Source organism: Phascolarctos cinereus, unplaced genomic scaffold (assembly GCF_003287225.1).
Source record: "Phascolarctos cinereus isolate Bilbo 61053 unplaced genomic scaffold, phaCin_HiC Scaffold_726;HRSCAF=1367, whole genome shotgun sequence".
In the NCBI taxonomy this organism is placed as follows: Eukaryota; Metazoa; Chordata; class Mammalia; order Diprotodontia; family Phascolarctidae; genus Phascolarctos; species Phascolarctos cinereus.
The window spans coordinates 139,378,063-139,392,629 of NW_027556098.1; the positions used below are offsets into that span (position 1 = coordinate 139,378,063).

Genomic DNA, 14,567 nt, shown 5'->3' on the forward strand with positions numbered 1-14,567 from the left:
ACAGAGAAACAGATAAGAGAGAGAGACGAGAGAGAGACAGACAGAGAGAGAACACAAACATATGCATATACATATTCATATACATAATATACATTCCTATGTACACACACACACACACAAACTCACTCACAAACACTAAATATCTTGTTGGGGTAGTAAAAAGCTGCTGGGGAAACCACAAAAGGCCTCATGCAGGAGATGGACCTAGAAATACGTTTTGAAGTAAGAAGTTATTCTAAAAGGCAGAAGTCAGGAGAGTAAATTCAGGCATAGAGAAATCTGCAAAATGGAAAGAATTAGTATGCAGCCCACAACATTCATTTGGACCTGTAAGTTAGGGTTATAGTTGCCAAAAATAAGTCCAGTGACTTTTATCTCAAATTTCCATTAGCATTCAACACTTCTTTTCATAGCTAAGGAGGCTTTTGATCTAGAAACCAAATGTGTAATTCCAAGAACCCATGTGGGATTTCGTAAGGCTTTTAAATGTATCCAAGGATAGCTATCTAGTTTAGAAACTTTTTGAGGTTTTTGTATCAACAAGAGGATTTTAAAAGCTAGAAAGCAAAAAATGTGCAGCTTTCCTTTGCCAAATTTATTTTGGCCCAAAATATCACAGGAGAATTTTCTTCCATTTTAAGACTCATACATTCTTTCTGTGGCTAAACCTTTGTCCTCAGGTTTGGGATAGAGCAAAGCCTATCACTTCTTGTCAGATATATCCCTATAGATGGTCTGGGAAAGAACAGCAGACTCTCTTGAGAAAGGTGTTCAGATTAGCTGCTAAGCAATGAATGGAAGCAAAGTGTGCACTTGCTGTGATAGGGAGGCAAGTCAATACAGTAATATACTAGACGCATATAAGAAGAATAGGCAAAAACAATTCTTAATTGCCTACAGGCCCCTAAAGAGATTTTCTTAAGAGAAGAAATAAACCAGTGAGAAGATTAAAGCATTATATTTGAATTGGAACAGGGTTACTCCAAAAATGAAAACTGTTTATAACATTATTGATATTCTAGACATCCATCCACTGCATCCATACGACATTCGTACCGAAAGGACCTTAGAGTTCAACTGATCCAAATCTTTTGTTTTTCAAATGGAAAGCCAAGACCCAGAGTGGTGAAGTTATTTATCCAAGGTCTTATTGAGAGTTTACAGCAGTCTAGAATGGACTCCAGAACGTGTTGCTCCCTGTTCAGTGATCTTTCTAACATGTGATATTGTAACTCTTGCTGGAAAAAAAAAAAGTCATTTGCTTTGTATAAATAAAACTAAGCCCTACTTAATATCTCTTTTTGACTGATACAAGGAGAAATGAGCTATTAAGTCATAAATAACTTAGGGAGAAGATATTTATCCCATCTTTTCCCCCACCATCAGGAAACGAATTGGATGGAACAAAAGGTCATGGGAAAGAACAGACAAAAGGAAGCAGGGAGGGAGGAAGAGAGAAAGAGAATTATTTGTGATCTATTTTGCAGTAATAGGTATAGGAATATGGCAAAGGGAAGGGACATCATGGGAAATGTAAAGTGGTTACATTGAAAAAAGCAAAAGGAAATCAGAACTCTGGCTTCACATGTATCAAAGAAGACATGGGGTTTAGGCAGAACTGAGAAGTCAAATACCTTTAAATAAGCAAGCCACCATAATCTAAATTACAAAATCCATGAAAATATTTAAACTGGATTCATTTTCAAACTCAATTTCCTTCTCGTTAGGTGAAAAGTAGGTTTGTTTGCAACTCAGCATTTCATCAATTTGGGTCACCAAAACTTTACTTTCACTTTCCCTTGGTCTTAAAATAGTTTTATATCAAAGTTTGTGACCAATGATATACTTCTGAGTTAGTATTTTCAAGACCAGAGTTATGAAGTTTTCATAAAATATACTTCCATATGTCACATATTTATAGAATACAAGAAAATTGAAAGGGATCTTAGAGATCATTTAGTCCAATACTCCCATTTCACAAATCAAGCAACTGAGTCCTAAGGAGATAAGATGATCTTTCCAAGATCAAACAGAACATTAAGAGTAAAATGAGATTTCCAAATTCCCTATCTAGTACGTTTTCTATTCATTGTGATTACTAAAATAAGTTCCTCTGAGTGAAGAATTACTTTAGCCTTTGAATTACAATAGCCAAAACCCAATGAATGATTTATTTGAATGTTGTTATTGTCTAATAACGTTGCAATATGCCAATAAATCAGGACAAAACTATATAGAGTGGGAATATATTATTTTTCAGAGTGAGCTTAACAGTACACTGAACTCAAAGAAATATCATAATCTGATATTCAGAAGAATAAAGCATAAGACGAATGTCACTTCTTAAAAGTGATATAATCAAATGTCCTCAGTCAAGGACATCTACTAGAGAGTCAGTGTGAGTAGCAATGTAATGATCAATTGTGTGAAGGGACAGATTCTTGAAAGAAGACTATTCACTACTATTTTTAAAGTTATTAGCAAAACAAAATCAGTCAGGAAAAATGCCCTGGTATTATACTTTAGTTGTATATTTTTCTCCAGTAAAGCAAACAAAGAAGGAAAACATGGAGTTCTTTGGACTGCAATATTTTTTAAGGTCTCTCTGAATAAAAAGCAGTACATAGTTGTTTGTATATTGTCTCCCTGATTAGACTGTGAGCTCCTTGAGGGAAGGTATTTTTTTTTCACCTTTCATTGTATCCCAAGTGATCATTACATTGTATGACATATAGGAGGCTCGTAATACATGCTTGTTGACCTGATTAAATAGTCTAAATTGAGAAATATCATTGGAATAAAGTAAGACAATGTCGAAAGATAGAAAAAAAAGACTACACAAAGTGCAGAGTAATATAATTATTGGCAATGAACATAACAGGCTTTACATAGATGAGCATAGGACCCACTTATAGTCAGTCAATGATATCTTCCTAGACAAGACATGTTGAAAACAGTGTTTGAAAGATGGAGAGGATATTAGCTCACTGTCTGGGAAGGAAGAAAACAAAATTACATGACTGAATGAGCAGAAGGAAAAATAAGCTGATAAAGGGAAAGTCACTGGTTAAAATGGAAGAATATGCTTTTGTATAAGATTTAAGGTATAGGTTTTCTTATGTGTTTGGCTAACCATGCCTAACTAGAAGGAATAAGATTCTCAGAGCTTCCCACCTTCTGTTATATTACCATTAACTATCTCAATCACCACAGCTGGATTTAGCTTTGAATGTCAGAAGCAGGTTTTTTTGTTTGTTTTTTTCGATGTCTCCTTAGTGCTAATCCTCCTAAAAAAAATTTTAAAATACCATGAGTCCTTCAATTCCACACAATGCACTTGTGTTGTGTATCATTTGTTCAGGCTCTGGAGTCTAAGGTCAAGCTGGTTACATTTAAAGAAGAGTAATTTTTTTTTCTAAGAGACTGGAATCAGATGATGTAACTTAAATTTGATTTCTTTACATTTTCATGTTTTTGTTGTTCAATAATATTTCAGTTGTGTCTGACTCTTCCTGAATCCATTCAGGGTTTTCTTGGCAAGGATACAAGAGTGATTTGCCATTTCCTTCTCCAGCTTATTTTACAGAGAGTAAACTGAGGCAAACAGGGGTAAGTGACTTGCCCATGGTCACACAGCTAGTAAGTGTCTTAGGCTAGATTTGAATTCAGGTCTTCCAGACTCCAGGCTTGGCACTCTATCCATTGTGCCACTTACTTACCCTTTGCATGGCACCTTTTAAATAAAAGGACACCAAAATCCTTCATAGATTAGAAATCATTTGTTGCCTTCGTTTCACAGTTCATGCACGTGAGCTATCATTAGCAAGTGATAAATATCCTGCATTGAGGTTGAATTTGTAGTGATCCATTCCATCTTGAAACTCCCACAGTGTTTGAATCAATGTCACACTGTTTAGTATTTAATTACTCTATTTTTTTCTTCAAGCTTCCTTTTATCTTCCCAAACAGAATATAGGGTACCTTGAAGGCAAAGACTGTTCTTTATAATATTTTTGGATATACTGTAGTACATATCAAAGTGCTGAGCACAGAGTAGGCACTCAGCAAATATTAGCTGGTGAGTAAATACACCAAGAATTTCATGCTTAAAATTATGTGACCAGCACATATCTAGTGAAGCTCTTACTAGCCAGTTGTTTTGACCTAACGACCTCTGTGGAGGTGATGGCTTGATTCTTCATGGATAGTGAAAACTTAATTAACCAAATATTGTTTTAGGGAGGCTAGGTTGAGTAGTGAATAGAGTGGGGGGCTGGAGTCAAGAAGATTCAACTTCCTGAATTCAAACCTGGCCCCAGACACTTATTAACGCTGTGATCCTGGGGAAGTCACTTAACCCTGTTTGCCCTGGTTTCTTCATCTGTAAAATGAAGTGGAGAAAGAAATGGCAAATCTCTCCTGTATCTTTGCCAAGAAAACCCCAAATTGAAGCATTGGACACAACTGAAAAACAACTAAAAACTAAGAGGCAGGACCCTTAGCTTATTGTTGAAGGAAATAGAAATTGCCTGAGGTACTTTGGACAAGTGATTTAACCTCTCTAAAACTGTTTCCTCATCTCTAAAATATAAAGGATTGTCTATGTTACTCATCTTCTGGCTGGATCTTGGCACAATTATGTTAGGTATGCCATGAATTGTGTGAATTAGACTTGCATTCATATGAATGAGTTTCCCATAAATTATATGGAACTTAAATTTGCAGCAACATTTGCATGGGTGAATCTCTAGACTAGTCTCTATTGTAGTGTGCTGTGATTTGCCAGGGAAAAGAATAATATTCTGATATGAGGGGGAAAAAGAATGATAAACACTAGTCTAGACGGCCTCTCTGTTCCTTCTGGCTCTAAGTCTGATTATATGTGATAGTGATAGAGTTGGTCAGGCGAACAGTATATGATCTATAACAACGAAACAGAGAAAGAATTTCTGGCCCATATGGGTATCACACTTTTGATCTCAGACTATGTCACATTATGCTTCTACCACCTAACCTAGGTAGACAAAGGCTAAAAATATAGGGAAAAACATAACTTGAAGTTAGAGGAGAGAGAGAGAGAGAGAGAGAGAGAGAGAGAGAGAGAGAGAGAGAGAGAGAGAGAGAGAGAGAGAGAGAGAGAGAGAGACTGAGAGAGAGAGAGAGAGAGAGAGAGAGAGAGAGAGAGAGAGAGAGAGAGAGAATATTACTATGTTATTTTTGGAATTATAAAGATTGGGCACTGTCTTTTCCTGATCAAAGAAGATTTATTCAAATAAATTATATTAAGAATGGAAGCCCAAGAGCAAAACAATAATGGAGCTTGCCCTTTCCCTCAACTCACCAAAATCCAGTCAAAGTCAGATTGATTCTTCAATTCCAAAGCAAAGCCACCAATAATCTAGTTTAAAATCTCATGAATTCCAGCCAGTGCTGTTTTAATAGTGTACTCAATTCAACATATATTTATAAATAACTACTATATGTAAGCAATTGTATGACAGATTTTAGGGTGTGGGGGTGGAGGAGGGAGGATATAATACAATGTTATGATCAGAGCCCTTCCTCTATGTAAGACGATCAGAGATTTATGTGTAATCTATAGTCTAGTCTTAGAGAATTGCCTGTCAAAGACAGAGGTTATGTTATTTGCCCAGTGTCCCACAAATAGCATGAGTAAGAGGCTCAACTTAAATCCATGTCTTTTGACTGCAAGACTAGATCTCTATAAATGTACCCAAGCTTCCTTTTGGAAGCCAGAGATATAAGGTTTTGTCTTTGAAAATGACCAGTTGCTATCCTCTAGAAGCTTACACTGCACTGGAGGGATTCAGAATACACAAAATAAGTACAATAAGAATATATTTGATGAAGAAAAGTTAATTATATCCTGGGAATTTAAGAGAATGCTTTGATGAAATAATATCTAATCTGAGCCATGAAGAAGAAAAAAAAATATTCTAAGAAGCAGAGATGAAGACATGGAAGATACCCTCTGCAACTACATCAAGGTGGGAGATGGAAAGGGGAGCTAAGAAAACAGCTAGTATTCCAAATTGGTTGATATGGAGAGCTTATAAAAATGAGTACCAAGAAATAAGGTGGGAAAGGTAGGGTGGAGAGTGACAGTTTATTCTGTAAGCATTAGAGAGCCAGTGAAAATATTTTGAGCAAGGAAATGACATAGCCAGATACATACTTTAAGAGATTATTTTTGTATCTTTGTTTGGGGTGGTTTTGAGAAGGCAGAGAACGAAACCAGTAAGAATGATTACAAGGCAATTATGGTGGACCAAGGTGAGAAATCAGAATCATATGATCCTCCCACAGGAATTGGAAGGAATTTGAGAGGTCATCTAATTCAACTCCTTCATATAACAAATGAGGAAAATGAGGCTGAGAGGAGTTAAGTGCCTTGTCCAAGGTGGTGAGTGACAGAGAAGAGAGCTGCAACTCGATCCTTTTCGAAAAGGGCTAGAAAAGAGTGAGTGCTCTGTACATATAATGAACAGGATAAATTCATGAGATATTGGTAGAAGAATCAACAAGTTTGACAAATGGCTTGACAAATGATTGGATATGAGGAAGAAAGGAGACTAGAGAGTCAAAAATAACTCTGAGTTTAGAAAATGGGTCAAGGAAGATATTCTCAACTGAAATAGAGAAGTTCAGAGAAGAGGAACGTTTGGGGGAAATGATAAAGAATTCTTTTTTTGGATATGTTGATTTTGAGACTTCAACAGCTCATACAAATGGAACTGTTAGTTCAGTACAGGGGATTGGAGTTCATGAAAGGGACAGGCTTGGAGTCAGGAAGACCTGAGTCCAAATTCAGCCTCAGATACTTATTTCCTACGTGACTCTGAGCAAGTCACATAACCTTTGTTTGCCTCAGTTTCCTCATCTTTAAAATGGAGGTAATAGTAGCACCTATCTCCTATGGTTGTTGGAAGGATCAAAAGAGATAATGATTGTAAAATGTTTAGCATAGTGCCTGGCATATAGTAAATGCTATATAAATGTTAGTTATTATTACTATTAATAGTGTTGGCTTTATGGACTTTGGAGTTATCTCCATTGAATTACTAATTCAACCCATGGGCTTTTAGGAGTCCCTCACAAAAGAAAAGTGAGAGAAAGTAATGTGAGGAAATAAGGAGGAAAAGTTTCAAGGGAAGACTATGAAGGATACTCACTGTAAATGGATAGAAGTAAAATGACGGTAAAGTAAAGGAACAGAAGAAGCATATAGAAAAGCAGGAGAACTGAGAATGAATAAAACCATGGATACCAAGGGAGGTCAAATGCTGCAGAGTGTCAAGTAGGATGAAAAAAAGAGAAAATCCCATCAGATTTCATAATTAAGAGACTGTCTGTAACATTAGAGATAAAGATTTTCAAAGTAGTAATGGGATTAGGGAAAAAGGGGAGATGCAGCCAAAATAACCTAGGACATCATGAGGAAGAACCAATTACACTGATAATGTAGAGATGTAATGAAAATGAAGAGGTATGGAAAACAGAAAACAAACACCAGCAGAGTCTCTATACACCTATAATCATAAAATCATAGATTTAAACCTAGAAGGTACTTTAGAGACCACTTATTTCAACATCTTCATTTTATAAATGAGGAAATAGAGCACATGTTATGTGCCAGACACTGTGCTAAGCTCTGGATATTCAAAGCAAGAGAAAAAAGTACAAAGCAGCCCTTGCCCTCAAGGAGTTTATACTTTCTTGGTTTTGCAATATAAACTTTTAGTGGGGGCAGAACAAAGATTGAGTATTAGGGGCAAGCACCAAACTGAACTCTCCCAACTTAGGAATCAGTAGGAACAACTTTAAAATAACTTCACAAATCAAATTCTGACATGGCAGAGCCAACATACAGTCAAAGTAAGACATTTTTCCAGCCTAAAAACACTTAAGAGGTTAGCAAGTCTATGACACCGTAGTAGATTTCTGTCCAAAGCCCACACCTGCAGAGGTGTCAGCAATAGCGGCAGCAGCTTCAGTAGCTCTCAGCCCAGAGATTGTAAGGGGGTCAGACAGCTGATGAGAAAGAGATAATAATGGACCCTTTGCTGGCACCAAGGGCAGCCAGTACTGATTAGCAGTTCTATTTCAAACATGCAGTTTTGGATCACAGTTCCAGGGTGGAAAGGAGCACCGATGGTCAGTCACAAAGGAATGAGGCCCTAGTCACAGTTTCAAGGTAAAAAGGAGCATCAGCTCATACAACTGTAGGGGACCAGAAGCCTTTCCATGGTAAAAACCAGAGTGTAGGCTAGGAGACAGTGACCACACCTTCCTAAGATCACCTTGGAAGTACCAAAAACTTGGAGACCTGTTCCACTCCCCACCTCATCCCCTCCCTGAACTAGCTCTGAAAAAAGCAGCACTAAAGCCTCCCCAACTCCAGGTGAGCAGAGCCCAACTTTGATATAAAGCTCAAAGTCAAGAAATAGGCTTGAAAAAGTAGCAAACAACAAATTTGAACTTAGGAAGCTGAGTCTTCCAGACTCCACACCTGGCACTGTATTCATTGTACATTGAATAACTCATTTATTTATTTGTAAGGCACAGCTAGTAAGTGTCAAATGTCTGAGGCCACATTTGAACTCAGGTCTTCCTGAATCCAGGGCCTGTGCTCTACTCACTGCACCATCTAGCTGTACCCCATTAAATAACTTATAAGGGTATGCTGTTGACTGTGCTTTCACTTTCTAACAAAAATGGCTTAGATTTTACAGTCACAAATAATGTATAGAAACCATCAGTCCCAATCATAAAAGTGATTCATTTAAAGTTTTACCAATTAAATTGCTTTATCAATGAGGATATAACAAAATGTTATATTGTATGAGAAGAAAGTATTGAATTTTCCAATGGAAAATAAAGATAGTTCATTGTATTGATTAGAAACAACAACAAGAACAACAACATACTATATAATCTAGCTGGTATTCATCTCTAGTTAGTTTCAAAGTGCCAAGTGTGAGATGTGTGTCTTTGGGACATGGGGAAGATTATTGAAGTCATCTAGTTAGGCGTATTTGAAAATATACCATTCATTTCATCATGATGGAGGTCAGACGTCGTTAATGAATTTGAAATAGAATACATTACTCATACAAACAAATGATTGCTAAAAGTCTTTCAGATTCAAAATGAGGCAATTATATACTGCCAGTAGAAATCATTTGGGGAAGATGAGACCTGTGGTTTTATGATCTTATCCATTAGCATATAATATGACTGTTTTTTGTTAAATTATTTTTAATAAGCACAACTGCTATCCTTTAAAGCCAATACCTTGGGATAGGCCAAGTAATTCAGACAGATTCCACTGATCAAAGCCCTTTGAGAACTTTGCTTTCAGAGATATGTTCAGTATCACACAAGCAAACTTGTTTCCTTTCTCTGAGGAGCTGGCAGGTACATGAGGGAATAAACTCATTCTGCCTGGCTGCAGAGGGCAGAATTAGAAGCCATGAAGGGAAGCTTCAGAGTAGAAATTTGGATTGGATGTAAAGGGAAAACCAACAAGTGTTTTTTGCTTCTTCCTCCCCCTCCCCTCCCCCTCCATTATGAAAACTGATGTCTAAGAATGATTTAAGTAGAAGTCATATCATAAAAATTTCTGCTAGTCAGTAAAATGACTGTTTTAAAAGGCTTAAAACCCTGTTTTGTTATGCAAACTCTAGTGTTATTTGATTTAAAGCAGTCAAATCATATCTGATCTAAGACAACAGGAAATTACTTTAATACAAATTCAGTTACATTAATGATACCACAAAAAAATTAAGAAAAGGAAAACTATAGAACCCCATTCCATACAAGTAGACATACTTCATCTTAAAAGGTCAAATCTATATGCAAATGTAGGTAAGTTAGATTGTAACTACTAGATTGATGAGATGTTGTACAAGCCCTGAGAGCCAAACCTGTCCATTACATTTGTGAATTTTCTAGGCTAAATGAATATCTGCTACTGTCTGGGCCAATGGCCAACCAAATACAAAAATGTTGCTGATGATAGGTGTGATCTTTAGCCCACTAAACTGGAGAACAGGTAAGGGATTAATAAATGTTTGCTAGGTAAACAAACAATGTTGTCAATGTTGCCCCTACTCAAATGCAATTTCATTCCTGATTTCAGAAATTGGATAGTTGCTAACAACAATACTTCTTTACCTCCTAAATTGCAAAAGATTTTAAAATATGCAATTATTTCATAAAGAGTCTCCTTTTAAAAGCTCTATGATGGTAACATTTTGGGATCCTGATCTTTGTGTTTCTTACTCTTCCCTCCTGAGAAAATTTTCCTCGTGTAAAAATTGTAACAAATTTGCTCTACTAAAAATATCCAGAGAATTTTATTTCATTATTTAATTTCTTGCTCTGAGAGAGGATCCAAACTCAGGTCCTCCTCGTTATGGGTCTACTACGTCACCTCGTTGCATACTGGTAACATATTCTAGTAGAACCTAAATCTATAACTGGGCAATTATGAAGCTAATGCTGAGTCTGTTTTTCTACATTTGACTCAGATTTTCATTATAGAAGGAAATATCTTTCCCTGTTTTGTTTTAGGGAGCCCCACAGTTAAGAGCTCCACTTTCCACCTGATTATCCCAAACCCCAAGGAAATGAAAAGCAGATTTTTTTTCCCAAAAAGTCTGGAGAAACATGACAATATCCACTCTTTCCAAACAGCATCTTCATTCTTAAAGTAATGGCTAATCCAAAGGAGGGAATGAGGTGAGCATTTTAGGCTTCCTACAAGGGACCTAATTTTGAGGAAAGGGAAGGTCCTTAGGATATTCTTGAATGATACCATGTGGGATGTGGACAGCCACTTATTTTACCTGTGTGTTGAAAACAACATTCTCCATGCTGTAATAGTATAACTTTTGTTTAAAAAAAAAGTTCAGAAATCAAACCAACTAACTAAAGGTAACACCAAGACTATAGAATCAAGCTGTTTAAAATTGGACAGGCAAGACAGTGACCTACCTGTGACTTTGCCCAATGTGAGGGACCTTACCGCCCGGAAGTCGACCTCTGAGGAGAAGTTATATCTGTACAAAGGATGTTGGTCCACCTGTAATAGTATAGCAAACAAAACTTAATTAGTGAAGGGACAGATGAAGGGTACAAAAGACCCCAGGCTGAAAATGTCTTAGAAAAAGCAGAGAGTTCCTAGCTCCCTCTGGGGTTCTCTGTCTGAGAAAATTTAATAGAAAGGTCTAGCTAATTTTGCCCCAGTGTAGATGAAATGCCCATTTTCTTTCCTATTTAAGAATAAGGGTGTTTTCAGGCAGACTTTTTTCCCTGGGAAGTCCTGTAAAACATTTGACAGGTATTTATCCCCCCCACAGAGACTTTCTCTCCACATTTATTGCTCTGAATGCCACAAATAAACAAATCAATGAAGTCTTCCCAGGAAGGCACTGTGCAGGATTAGCATTAAGGAGGGAACAAAATAGGATTTTCCCTTGCCTCTCATTTCTCACTGCCTCACTCTCTGTCCTCACAGACCAGCTCTCTCTGTAATTAAGGCTCAGCACAGCGGAGTTACCTGCAGCTCAGAGATCGCAGGAGGCTTCTTTTATGGGGGCTGTGCCTTTTCAAAACAGACTGTGATTCACCCCAGTAGCATGAAGACTCATGGTCCCTTTTTGCCACACAGACTCTTGCTAATACACTGTTACAAAGTTTCAAAGACAAAGGGATTTTTTTTTTTTTGCTTTTCAGAGTACAAAAACAAATCTGGTGTTGCTGCTGCTACTGCTGTTTGACCTGGCACAACGAGATCGGGGGATCTAGGTTCAAAACCTGTCTCTGATATTTATTACCTGAGTGACTTTGACCTCATCACTTAACCTCCCTGAGATTCAGTTTCCTTAACTAATGTTAGAAGAAAGACTGGGTGATCTCCGAGTTTCCCTCTAGTTCTAGATGTATGATCCTATCATTTCTGATTTCATCAGTATAAGGAATTTTCAGTGAGGAATTTCATCTTCCAGGGCCAGTCAGTAGCTGTTGCACATCTTCAAGTTAGAGAGCTGACTGATGCATTAGGAGACTGGTCCAGTCAATATGTGGCAGTGACAGGGCCAGGGATGTGCTGGCATACTTAACAACTGACTCTAATACACACATACACACACACACACACACACACACACACACACGATACGCTCTTAAATTTAATCTGTGTTATTAAATTTTTTCTGTCATTTTACTATGTCTAGACAATCAAAACCATAATAACTCAAGCCCTGATTTGTAAACTTTGCTGATTTCCAAGGTGTAGATTCTCACACTGAAAATTTAATAAATGACTTACACACTAGTTTGAGTTGGGTGTTGCACACCCCTACATAGGACTCATGGGCTGCTTTTTAATAATTATAGCTTATTTATTTTACTACTTGATAAATATTTCAAATACATTAGCTAATTTCAGTCTCATAAAAGCCCAAGAAGAAAGGCACTGTTTTGTTGCCCATTTTATAGATTAAAAAACAAAACAAACTAAAACATGAAAAGGTTAAGTGACCTACTCAAGGTCATACAACTAGTAAAGAAGTACAGACCTGTTTCCAAGTATAATGATCTTTCTATGAATCCTTGTTGGGGCCTTAGGTACGTGAAAAAGCTATAGAAATGCTATATTTTTAGACAAGCTTTTCAGGACCTCTATTCTAGTTAGGCATGTTTTATTTCTCTTCAGAAAATAACTTCCATATCCAGATGCCTGCTGCTCCTTTCAATTTCCCTCCTTGCCTCATCTTGGTCAAATCTTCTTCATCTTTCAGTGTTCAGCTCTGTTAAATAATATCTGTTCAGAATTCTAAGTCGCCAGAGATCATTAGTCCCAATTTCTCATATACAAATGAAATGAAAAGACTCACATACATGAAGTGACTTGTCAAGGTCACATAGCTGGTTAAATGGCAGAATAAACCTGTATCCCTATCTTCTGACTTCCAGAGCAGAGCTTGTCCCACCACAACTCACTGATCATTTCCAGTTGTTTCACCTAGTAATTCTCACTAGGGGCTCAATATCATTTTGATCTCATTGTTCTTAGAGCTATTGTACCATTTAATTATCATTTAATTATTATCCTTCAGTTCAATTTTTCCATCTCTTTCTCATTTGCCCAGCTATATCTCTACTACGATCTCTTTAAAGGCAGAGTCCACAAGTGATTTGTGGTTATGCTGAAAGAATAAGACTTGTAGCTAAAAGCTGTTAGTAGAAATTCCAATTTGGCCACTTAATAGTTGAGTGGCTAGGACAATTCAATTAACTTCCCTGAGTCTCAATATCCTCACTTGAAAAGCGGGGAGACTAATATTTATATTATGTGTGGCTCAGGGTTGTGATGAAACTGCTTTATAAAACATAAAGTCTTCTTTAAATATGCATAGATGAGAACTATTATTCACGAGAGCATCAAGCATAGGTCTGGGCTCATAGCAGTATACAATAAATACTTGTCTGTGGATTGATTGATTGAAGATGCCACTTTTGACATGTGGATGAGTACAGATGGCTTAGAGATTTTTTCCCCGTTTTCATTATGACAGGCCTCCATCTAAAAGCCTTCAATGGCACCCTTGACTATATGATAAAATACAAACCCCTTAGTGTAGCATGTGAAGTTATCCATAATCAGTTTCCAAATTGTTTTTCTTGCCTTAGCATATATTATTTCCTTATTTGGACCCTCCAACACAGCTATTTATTCACCATTCCCTAAATGAACCTGGATTTTTTTTTACCCTCAGTATGTTTGCTGATACCCTTTTCAGAATTCATACTCTGCCCTAAATTCATACCCTCTGCCCTAAAACAGCTTAAATTTTAGGATCGGTCAAATCTCAATTTATCTCAGTCCCTTCCTTCATTAATAGTTTCTAGCCCTCGGTTATCTCTTCCTCTTAAAACCATCAAGTTTTGAGCTTAAAGAAAATCCCAGGAGACACACTGGTATACTGCACATAGGTGACAATTAAAGGTCTGTTGAATTGACCTTCAGGCTTGGTATGGTATCATAGACATACCAATGAATTCAAAGTTGAGTGAAAGATACTGAACCTGTATTGTGCTAATAAATATAAACTATACACCAAAAAAAAAAGTTAAGAAAGATGAATTTGAATTCTAGCTTTGCTATTTATAACCTATGTAGCCTTCTACAAGGTGCTTCAGAGCTCTGGGCCTCAGTTTCCTCATTTGTAAGATAGGAGAGTTGGACTTGATCCATTAGGTTTCTTCCAATTCTAAATCCAATGATTCTAGGGATCACCTAACCATAGATTCACAAAATCATAGATTTACTGTTAGAAGGAACCTTAAAGGCCAATTTACTGTAGTCTAGCCAGTTCACTTAAGAGATGAGGAAAATGGGGAATAGGAACCCAAGGTCACAAACCAAAGTCTGATTCTAAATCCAGGATCCTTTATACTATGTGAGACTGATGACAACCTTAGCCTCACTGCCTCATTTTATGGATTACAAAAAAAGCCCCTAGAGCTTAGTTTCCTTC

At 37.0% G+C, this 14,567-nt stretch overlaps 1 protein-coding gene across 3 annotated transcripts in view; it reads right to left on the reverse strand.

The window, feature by feature from the left end:
• Positions 1 to 14,567, reverse strand: part of CNTNAP5 (contactin associated protein family member 5) — a 915,392-nt gene that overhangs the window by 80,445 nt on the left and 820,380 nt on the right. For all 3 annotated transcript variants that reach the window (XM_020963128.2, XM_020963129.1, XM_078146792.1), the window contains one exon: positions 11,020 to 11,107. In XM_020963128.2, coding sequence (XP_020818787.1) covers positions 11,020 to 11,107 — 88 coding nt within the window. The remainder of the gene's footprint in view (positions 1 to 11,019; positions 11,108 to 14,567) is intronic.